The following is a 9,839-nucleotide window of genomic DNA, read 5'->3' as shown; positions in this document are numbered from 1 at the left end:
CATGGCAGCACTACGAGGTCAAGAAATGATGCAAACAGTTCGCCACTCAATTAACCTGGGTTACAGGTGTGGGTTTGGTTGTATCAACCATGTCAGACTTGGTACATCTGTAACAGTTACAATGGTATAATTGAAACTTGCTAGAACATGAAGTGAATCGATATAGTTCTTGTGATAAGAAAGAAAAGATACAGAAACATCCATTTCACATTAAACGAAACAAAGACTAGACCCAAGTAGATATAGTTCTTGTGATAAGAAAGAAAAGATACAGAAACAACCATTTCACATTAAACGAAACAAAGACTAGACCCAAGTAGATATAGTTCTTGTGATAAGAAAGAAAAGATACAGAAATAACCATTTCACATTAAACGAAACAAAGACTAGACCCAAGTAGTTGAAAGTGTGAATAATCGATCGATGAAGTGGGACATAGAAAGTACCCATTCCTGTTTTAAGTTTTCTAGTAGCTTTATTGACTGGACAACGTCTCTTAGAACAATGCCTTTTGGAACCAAATATCCTGGTGTACATTCTGGCTATATTAAGATTTTACTAGAGCATGAAAATATCTTTCAGGACGACTCATTCCATCCACCATATCTCTGGGCAAGGAAATCACTCCCGCGAGTTTCCTGCAAAGACAAGCGTAACTTAGAACACTCTATTTGAGCTCCTACCTTGGCTGCTCTACAATGAGAACATTATTTGATGAAGCATTTAACAAGCTGTCAACTTGGAAACCAATTATCAACTTCGGCAATGCAAAAGAAAGATAGGACGCCCCTTACATGATTAGTCCGACCTACTCTTATTCCATGATATCAACATGTTTTTTTTTTTTGAGAGAAATAGATGTTCATATTCTTTCATCAAACAAAATATTGAAGTACTGAAGGAGTCTTTTCTACTCAGGAATTGTTCTTTCTTTTTGCAACACTGAAAAAAAAAGGTTAGAAAATGGATGAAAATTTGAGAAAATAAGAAAAACTAGCCTCTATATGGAACATGAGATGTATGATGATTCACGCTTATATGATCAAACTCCAGAAAATGATGCTACAGAAAGTCAGAAACAATAAAAGTCCTTTTAATGACTTGAGTGGCTCTAATTTCCTTTAGCAAACACCCTTCTCCCATCATAAGACCAAGATCAGTTGCAGATTTGTCTCAGAAATTGCAAAAGCAATGAGTAGACAGATACTTGTACACTGTGGAGTCTAGCAGATGACAAGTAGTCTTATCCCGTCATATGGAGAGAATCATGTCCAAAAGATCAACTTGATTGCTATCTAGTTGTTCGATGGAACTAGAATTGCAAACTGCATGAATGACAATTTTGTTGTTGATTCCTCAACAGTAATGAATCTTGAGAGGAGCTTTCTCACACATCAACAGCAGTATTATTTTCCTGTTGATGTTTCTCTTGTGTTTCAACTATGGTAAATCTCTTTAATTGGATCCTCCATGCTCACAAAGTATCGGCAAACTTTTAATCTAACTTATCTTTCCCCAAATATTTGTGAAGCACATACACAAACACGACGAGGACATGTGTGTGTGTGTATATATATATATTTGATCAACATGTGTTCTATAGTATTTACACTTAAATTTTGTAGGCTCAACAATGTGAACAAATAAATATCATTATATTGATTAGGAATGATCTTCACCTCATTCAACTAGTTTGAACGATCCTTACCCAAGGGCCTCTTGAAGCCTCAAAGTCCTATTTGGCCAAGCAAAACCCATATCACAGTAGCCCACTTATCTCAATCCAAGTTCTAATAGGACTTGGATTAGAATAGTCTTCACCCAAATAGGGGCAGCCATCAAGCAAGGAGATAAAATACTACTTGTGCACGCCCTACAAGAAAAGTCCTTAAACCTTAAGGACTTGGGACGTCTCTCACCATATAAAACAAGGAGTGTGTCCCCATCTAAGGAAATCAAAGAAGTCTCCAATAAGTCTCCAATCGATTCTAGCTATTCCAACCCTCAAAAGAGAGAAGAGAGAAAGGAGAAGAGAGAAAGGAGGAATTCTGCAAGGTGCAGCCAATCCTTCCAACCACAGCCTTTTCCCTCAGGTTCCAGCAGCCCAAGCCCTGCATCAAGCTCTGTCCAGCTGCTGTGAGAAGCCCCCGAAGCCTACTGCTTGCTGTTCAAACCTTAGGTGGAGGTTCTAGCAACAAGAGAGGAGGAGACTGAAATCGATAGCATTCAGCAAATTGCCGAGAGCACCCAGGTGCTGTCCAAAGACAATGTGCGCCCTATGTGTCTATTAGTTTCTTTATGCACTTTCAATTTCGTTGCTTTAAGTCTTGTAGATAGCACTTTAGCTTTACAAGCAATAGAGGTTGTTTCTTTTCGGTTTTACGCTTTGATCTTCTAGTAATAGTTCTCTCCTCCACCAAAACTTTCATCCGAAAGGTGGTGTCAAGTCGACCATACAAGTTTAAATATACTTAGATAGTACAGTTGTAACAATTAAATTTATTAGAAAGCAACAAAGATTCATCTGAAAAGAAATGGAACTTGCATTATTTGATTTCTATAGTATATAAAATTATATATTAAATGCAAGTAATTTTTGTAGTACATAGAATTATAATTCATACAAGTCTTTACAATTACTCTACCAAACAATGATTCACAAACAAAAAAAATATTTCCACGTGATAGCTTTAAGCTTTACACCAAATTATAGCTTATAATACAAGTAGCTTAATTTCATATAGTACACTTGATATTTTTTTAATAAATTTCTAACACATCTCCGCATAACTTGAAGTTTAATAATAGCATTCAATTTGTTTAGTCGTCTCTGTTAAAGTATGGTTGCTTTTCAGATCAAACTTCACATAATCATTCTCACATTAAAATATTTCTGAATTTGTTTTAGTTATTTTCCTTATTTGAAATTTTTGTTGTTCCCATGGATCAGCTTCCTGCTGTACTAAACTAATGTAGGCAGGATAAAAGTGACAATTTTAATGAAGGACAATTTAACAACAGTCTTCCATCTCAAGTTTTAGCAATAAGGTACTTTAGAGACTCAAAAAATACAACTAGGAACGTAGTAACAGCTGAGTAGATACATACCTCAGCAATGAAGGAGAGACCAATTTTAATTTCTCCACAATATTTTTGATCCTTGACCACATTATAAACAGTAGGAGGAATATTTCCTTCGAAAAATACTGCTTCTAAAGGAATGCTGGAAAGCAGATGATGGGATCAGATGGTAAGAAAGCTCTGCTATAGAAACAACATAAACTAACAATGTGGTCAAATTAGCGGGAAAAGTATAGGTCTCTTTGTTATGTTATAAGAAAATGTGAATCATCAACAGAAACAGAAGACTACAGAGTAATTACTATGAATGACAGCTTCTCATTATGTGAAACATGTAAATTCAGCAGTAACTAGTCGTATTCTCCAAACTATTTGTATCATAAATGAAACAACAAACTTACGTTGCTTCTCCCACAAAATCATCACTGGAGCCAGTATCACTATCCATGAGCTTAATAGTGAGTTCTGGAACACTGTCAGAAACAGTGAACACAAAGCTCTCATGCCATTCAGGATCGCTGCCTTTTCCTGTATCAATACATCCTAGGCATCACCAAATAGTAACAAAGCTACATACATAAGAAAGCGATGCTAATTCAATTTTTCGGTTTATGGGAGGGCCAGTTATAGAGGTAGCTGGCTATCATGACCATCACATTTCATACAGAAAACATGAAGAATGAGATCTGCTACCGGGTAAGTCAGCTATGATCTGTGTAATGATAGAAATTAGATAGTTCCAATCCAATTACAATATTGTATATAAAATCACAAGAATTATATTACTATTCTGTTGGCCTATTTATTGCATCATTCATTAAGAAAGAAGCTAAAATTTATATAAAAGGGCCATTCAGATCTACCAACTTCAATAATTTATACATCATGCAGATATCTGACGGTAATGTGCTATAATACATCACGAAAATTCTTGATACTATTGACTATAATGTGCTATAGATCATACCAGATGCAACGCTACTCTTCTGCTCCTGCGTCCGGCATGTGAGGACCGCATAAGGATCCATTTTACCTGTTCCAATTCATTAAAAGAAGCCATAAAGATCCGGATTCAAAGTACCAACACGGCCTTAAATATTCACATCGAATTCCGAAATCAAGCACCGATGCACATGCAAGATCAAGAAATGGAAGAAAGGCCAAGAAATCAACGATATTAGTAAAAAAGGAGAAATTTTCATTGGCACTCCTAATAAGATCATGAAAAAGAGGATCAAAGATCGGATCTTTGGTCGAAGATAAAGATCGTACAGAGGAAGTCGGTGTTCTCGAGGCCCTTGGCTCCGACGAGGAGCACTTCAAGCTTTCCACGAACCATCCCTATTCTTTGAGCAGAGACCTGCGATGAAGGAGAAGGAGAAGGAAGAAGGACAGCCTATTTATAGCGGGGGGAGAGAGATTATTAAAGAAACAAGAAAGGAAGGAGATGATGAGACGCGAGAGTAGATCAAGCGCGTGATCCGAGATGGTTCCTGGTCATACGGGTGGAAATGGCCGGCTTCCTTCCTCTTGCGCATATTTAAAAGCAACATCGTGCCATGTACCCTCGTTCTTCCCACGCCGTCCCTCTCATGTCGGCCGCTGTCCACCGGTGGAGGCATCGCATGGAGCTGGAAGAGCCTCTCATCAATGTGAACTGTGAACATCTATTGCGCGCACAGATTCATGGGCCGGCAACGACGCTGCACCGTGCTCGAGCCCGTTTTAGAGGCCCATCCTCAGCCACCATGGAAGCTTGGGCGGATCCGTCAAAGAACGACGCGATCAGAACGAGGACGGCCGCACGAGCAAAGTGGTATCCTGTAGCTTGTATGCTGAACTCCAGTGGCGACGGTGCGCCTCCCTCCTCCTCTTGTGCGCCTTCGTCACTAGAAACAGGGGATCGCTACACTTACATCACTTCAATGAGCTCTACAGAGCAGTTAATAAAAGCTGAGATTGTAGTCACAACTCCACCATCTGCAGCACAATCATCTCCAAGAGGATGATAGCAAGTGTCCATTCCACCAGAATGCCACAAGAACCATGCACAACTACTCCTATGAAGGCAGTTCTCAGCTTCTGTCTGTAGTCCTTCGAAGAACATCTCCTCTGCCTCCTGCATCACTGCGCATCTGAAGCAATGATCCGCCCTAGATTTTTCCGTGACCAATAACATTAGAGATCAAGAGCAGTAGGGAGTCCAGTGATGTTGCTCTTCACCTGTCAACATCCTTCTCATGCTGGTACGAGAGCTGCGGGAAGTGACGGGGTATGATCCCGTTACAGCATGATCGTTATTACAGATGACAAGGGGGTACAACGCCATGTAACAGAGCATTTATGTATCATTATAACGGCCGGTATTTTGGACGGTTCTTTTCTTGAGCGGTTACACTGACTCCCGACCGGCCCTTGTTTGGCTTGTCATGGGTTCGACTGTCTTCTCCGTTGCTCGTCTCCTGAGAAGAGCCCTCCAAATCCGTCTGCGGTGCTCAGGATCGCCGCTCGCCGCTGGGTCAAGCAGGCATTTCTGCACCGCGAGAGCTCCTCGAACGACGCTGCAGTCCATGATATGGCCGCTAGGCCTCCCCAGCGTCAGCCTCGAGCCGGAGCTCGACCGCTGGGTCGCGAGGGGCCACCGCGTCCGCCTCGTCGAGCTGCAGCACGTGATACGAGAGCTTCGCAAGCGTCGTAGGTACAAGCAGGCTCTTGAGGTTTGTGTCTCTCGTCTCCTGCCCTGTAACCGTTTGTGGATTTTCCTCTTAGAGATGTTTCCTTATTGTTTATGAACAGAAAATATTTTATGTTCGTGCACTTGACTGAAGTTGGAACTTGAAACTGATGAAAGCAAATGTTAGCTTTAAATAAAAGGTTTTGAGGATTTCTATGGTTTCTTTTGCGTTGTGCTGTCTAGTTATTGTGACGGTTCCTTTTCTGTTGAAAATAGTTTGATATGGAACTTTAGTTCGTTTTCTTAAAGATTTATGCTTAAAGGCCACTCGATTATGTAGGGTTTTGTAAGAAACGAGATGGGATGTATTCTGCTCACTATCAAACAGACGCAGCTATAATCGCAAGATTCACTGAAAATGGCCTTAGCATTCTCATCTAGTTGTTCAGTTTCCAAGTATTGTAGTGGTAACAAAGCTTTAGTCTTGGAGGTGTAAAAATTACTTGTTTGATAATACATGAAAGTTGTCTCTTGATATGGTATTATTTTATCCTAGATTTATTACATTTGTTGTAATAGTTGACAGACAGTATCCAAAAGCGGCTATAAGGATAATTAGCACAAGCGTTGATGTGTAAACTAAATTATATGATTGCATAGTGATAATAAGATATTATATAGGTAGCGAAAATGTGGTAAATGAATTGATGATGGAAAGCCAGTTGAGCAAAGGAGTAAGAAACAGGTGTTTGTGCATTGTAAACTGGAACATTAGATGTTAAATTGAAAGGGCATAACCCTTAATTGACAGACAAGCAAAAAGAAAAAGTATAAAATATCAGCTCCTGGAAAGATTGGATGATCAAGGGTCTCCACCAAATTTTGATTGTTCATCAAAGGTGGTTCAGGGTTTCGAAGAGAGATTATATTGTTTCTTTCAAATTTGAATGATAACATATGCAAGAAAAAGTTAGGTTATTTGACAACTGTGGAGGACTACAAGATCATGCAATTTTGTGTTTTTCAGCAGTAGAACTAACTGGGATGATACAAATGCTAGATGTTACCTTGTTGAATGAATCCTAATATTGAGCATAGAAGACTAACCAGATAGACCTATGGTGGAACATATGGCAAGTTTGCAAGATGATTAAGAGTGTAAAGGTAACATGCACTTGGAGTAAGAATTCTGTTCTGTGCAAATAGGTGAGTGATCCTTCAATCAAGAGTTTGCTGCAATCCTAGCTAAGTGATTGTATTTGCCACCAAATTGCTTATCAACTATAAAATAGTATAATATATACATTTGATTATGGAGTATTCTTTATTTCACAGAGACAAACTAGTTATTTTTTTTGTTATGATATTTATTGTGCCATTAGAAAAATAAGCATGTTTATTAGTTTTCTAGATTATCATTCTTTCGTAGGCCCAGAAATATGTTGGCATTTTCTCCATGTATTCAAAAGTTGCAGCAATGCTGCATGTTTGCAGGTTTCTGAGTGGATGAAAGGCAAGCAGAAAATACAGTTCATGTCCAGTGACCATGCTGTGCATTTGGATCTAATTGGTCAAGTCCATGGACTCTCATCTGCTGAAAGCTACTTTAATAACATGCGTGAAAATGACAAAAATGAAAAAACCTATGGGGCACTCTTGAACTGTTATGTGAGAGAACGGCTGGTAGAGAAATCTTTGTCGCATATTCAGAAGATGAAGGAACTTGGATTAGTATCCTCTCCTTTGCCATATAATGACATCATGTGCCTGTACACAAATACTGGCCAGCATGAAAAGGTTCCCTCAGTGCTAGAAGATATGAAAACTAATGGTGTCCTACCTGATAATTTCAGCTACAGGATTTGCATCAATTCTTATGGTACAATGTCTGATATTAATGGCATGGAGATGATCCTAGAGGAGATGGAGCACCAGCCACAAATTGTTGTCGATTGGAACACCTATTCGGTGGTTGCAAACATCTACATAAAAGCAAGTATCACCGACAAGGCTTCGTCTGCACTAAAAAAAGCAGAAGAGAAACTTGATAAAAGGAATGCACTCGGCTACAATCATCTTATCTCCCTCTACAGCCAACTTGGAAACAAATCTGAGATGCAGAGGTTATGGGAACTTCAGAAAGTGAACTGTAAGAAGTTTATCAACAAAGATTACACCACTATGCTTGGAGGACTGGTAAAGCTTGGTGAGGTGGAAGAAGCAGAAGTTTTGATGAAAGAATGGGAATCAAGTGGGAATGCATTAGATTGGCGTGTCCCAAATGTTCTTCTAGTTGGTTACAAAAAAATGGGGTTGCTAGAAAAGGCTGAGGCCACACTCGATGACTTCTTGAAGAAAGGTAAAACTCCTGCAGCAAGCAGCTGGGGGATTGTGGCTACAGGTTATGCAGAAAAGGACATGATGGATAAGGCATATGAACTTATGAAAAATGCTCTTTGTGTTTATATTTCAAGTGCAGGGTGGGAACCAAATCCAACTATTGTCAAAAGCATCTTGCATTATCTTGGTGACAACAGTCAAAGCAAGGATGTAGAGACTTTCATCCAACTACTAAAATTTGCAATGCCAATAGATAGAGACATGTATCACACTTTAATTAAGACCTATATTAGAGAAGGGAAGGAGGTGAGTGAACTTATGCAGAGAATGAAATCTGATGGAATTAAAGAAAATGAAGAGACAAAGAAGATTCTGGACAGTGCAAGCAAGCATTCTCCGTCTCATTCATAACAAGTGCTTGTATTGCTGTCTCCTCTCTTTATGGAAGGTGAGATTATCTTTCTTGATCCCTATTGCTGGATTCTGTTTCTTCATAAACCTTTTATAGTTGTGTTTCAGCTATGGCATTATCATAATCACCACCAGTAAACTTTCTCATGCATAATTTGGTCCAGACTTTTGGGGTTAAAAGAAGAGCATGAGAATGTTGTTGTTTTGAAGCATCTCTGACCACCATATTCCCTAGAGGATATGAAGCTCTGGGGACATGTTCCTAGCATTAGTGGCACAATGTGTGAAAGTGTGTTCAAATGATGGATGATGTATTTCCATTAACATAAGAAATTGATTGGTGATGAATGCAACTTTTTAACAGATGTTTCAACCGAGGGCAGCCTAATGTCTTAAGTGCAACAATTGAAGATTTTATGGGTTACAAGACAGCCCAATGTATGAGGCTCCAACAGAGTGCAGTTGGGGAGGACTACATGTACACATTTTTTTATGAAGCCAAGTAATTATAAGGCCACCATTTGGAATAGGCATGGCACCAAGCTACATATATAGTGTGTCTAAACAATGTCTGAAAAGCCCCAACTTACATGGACTTAGTTGTAGTACAAGTTGAATGGCCCACTCTCTCAATGTGTAATGTTGTAAGGGAAGATTAAGAATGCATGATGACAGTTCTAGGAGTTGGACAGTTCACAATTGATGTTGATATCTATAGGGAACAAAAAAAAAGGAAAGTAACAAAGATAGAAGTACATTGTCATTTTTAATGTAGTGACAATATGGGAAATGTGGTCCTACCTAGTGTTGTATAGAATAATTATGATGTAGTAACTACATTGCATCACTAGTTTGCATAATTCCAAGCTATAATTTCATTTAAAACTTTCTAGATGGTACTATCAGTAGCCTTCCTATCTAACTCCTCCATCCATTAATTTCAAACACTAAACAAAAGTTCCCCACTAAAAGAACACAAGAACATTTGACAATGAAAATTCTCATTCATCATCAATTGATTTGCAAAACAAGTCAGATTGTTGAGTTATGCTGACCTTAATTCATCGAAAATCAATTTGTATTCCAAGCTATCTATAAAATATCTTTTTCTGTTTTCTTATAAATAAGCATCACGCCGACATTATTTATTCCTTAAAGGATAACTTTATGAGCAACCAAGAACTTCAAAATTTTTCCCAATCCATGCGCCTCCTTCACAAATTTAACAAAGAGGTTGGCATAGCAAAATATGTTTGGTAGGAACAAAGTCACTTCTCATAGATTTATGATAACTATTGCGTATACCACTATTTTTTAATAATATATATGCATA

General features: G+C 38.6%; 2 protein-coding genes across 5 annotated transcripts; one reads left to right on the top strand and one right to left on the bottom strand.

Moving 5' to 3' along the window:
- Positions 1-189: 189 nt before the first annotated feature.
- LOC103976910 (elicitor-responsive protein 3) lies at positions 190-4,706 on the bottom strand. 3 transcript variants are annotated; one of them, XM_009392275.3, is made up of 6 exons: positions 4,585-4,706; positions 4,354-4,441; positions 4,049-4,114; positions 3,483-3,609; positions 3,109-3,223; positions 190-638 (listed from the first exon to the last, which is right to left on the bottom strand). In XM_009392275.3, the coding sequence occupies exons 2-6, from the start codon at positions 4,418-4,420 to the stop codon at positions 579-581; spliced, it is 435 nt and encodes a 144-aa protein (XP_009390550.1). In that variant the 5' UTR covers positions 4,421-4,441; positions 4,585-4,706; the 3' UTR covers positions 190-578. The 3 variants fall into 3 exon arrangements, with proteins under 3 accessions (XP_009390550.1, XP_065003426.1, XP_065003427.1); XM_065147354.1 differs by having other exon boundaries at positions 4,539-4,703; XM_065147355.1 differs by lacking the exon at positions 3,109-3,223 and having other exon boundaries at positions 4,539-4,703.
- LOC135635898 (pentatricopeptide repeat-containing protein At4g21705, mitochondrial-like) lies at positions 4,698-9,296 on the top strand. 2 transcript variants are annotated; one of them, XM_065147353.1, is made up of 3 exons: positions 4,698-5,798; positions 7,250-8,543; positions 8,871-9,296. In XM_065147353.1, exons 1-2 carry the CDS (start codon positions 5,511-5,513, stop codon positions 8,504-8,506), a joined length of 1,545 nt encoding a protein of 514 aa, XP_065003425.1. In that variant the 5' UTR covers positions 4,698-5,510; the 3' UTR covers positions 8,507-8,543; positions 8,871-9,296. The 2 variants fall into 2 exon arrangements, with proteins under 2 accessions (XP_065003425.1, XP_065003424.1); XM_065147352.1 differs by lacking the exon at positions 8,871-9,296 and having other exon boundaries at positions 7,250-8,568.
- Positions 9,297-9,839: the final 543 nt, after the last annotated feature.

The sequence above is a fragment of the Musa acuminata genome, chromosome BXJ3-4, assembly GCF_036884655.1.
Source record: "Musa acuminata AAA Group cultivar baxijiao chromosome BXJ3-4, Cavendish_Baxijiao_AAA, whole genome shotgun sequence".
Lineage (NCBI taxonomy): Eukaryota > Viridiplantae > Streptophyta > Magnoliopsida > Zingiberales > Musaceae > Musa > Musa acuminata.
Note: the sequence above shows the minus strand (reverse complement) of the source record. Positions and strands in the feature narration are given on the sequence as shown.

Coding starts and splice junctions, on each gene's coding strand:
- LOC135635898 (XM_065147353.1), top strand. CDS start 5,511: ATGGGTTCGACTGTCTTCTCCGTTGCTCGTCTCCTGAGAAGAGCCCTC. Junction 5,799..7,249: donor GGTACAAGCAGGCTCTTGAG/GTTTGTGTCTCT, acceptor GCATGTTTGCAG/GTTTCTGAGTGGATGAAAGG.
- LOC103976910 (XM_065147354.1), bottom strand. CDS start 4,703: ATGCCTCCACCGGTGGACAGCGGCCGACATGAGAGGGACGGCGTGGGA. Junction 3,610..4,048: donor GAAGAGTAGCGTTGCATCTG/GTATGATCTATA, acceptor GTATTGATACAG/GAAAAGGCAGCGATCCTGAA. Junction 3,224..3,482: donor GATTTTGTGGGAGAAGCAAC/GTAAGTTTGTTG, acceptor TCTGCTTTCCAG/CATTCCTTTAGAAGCAGTAT.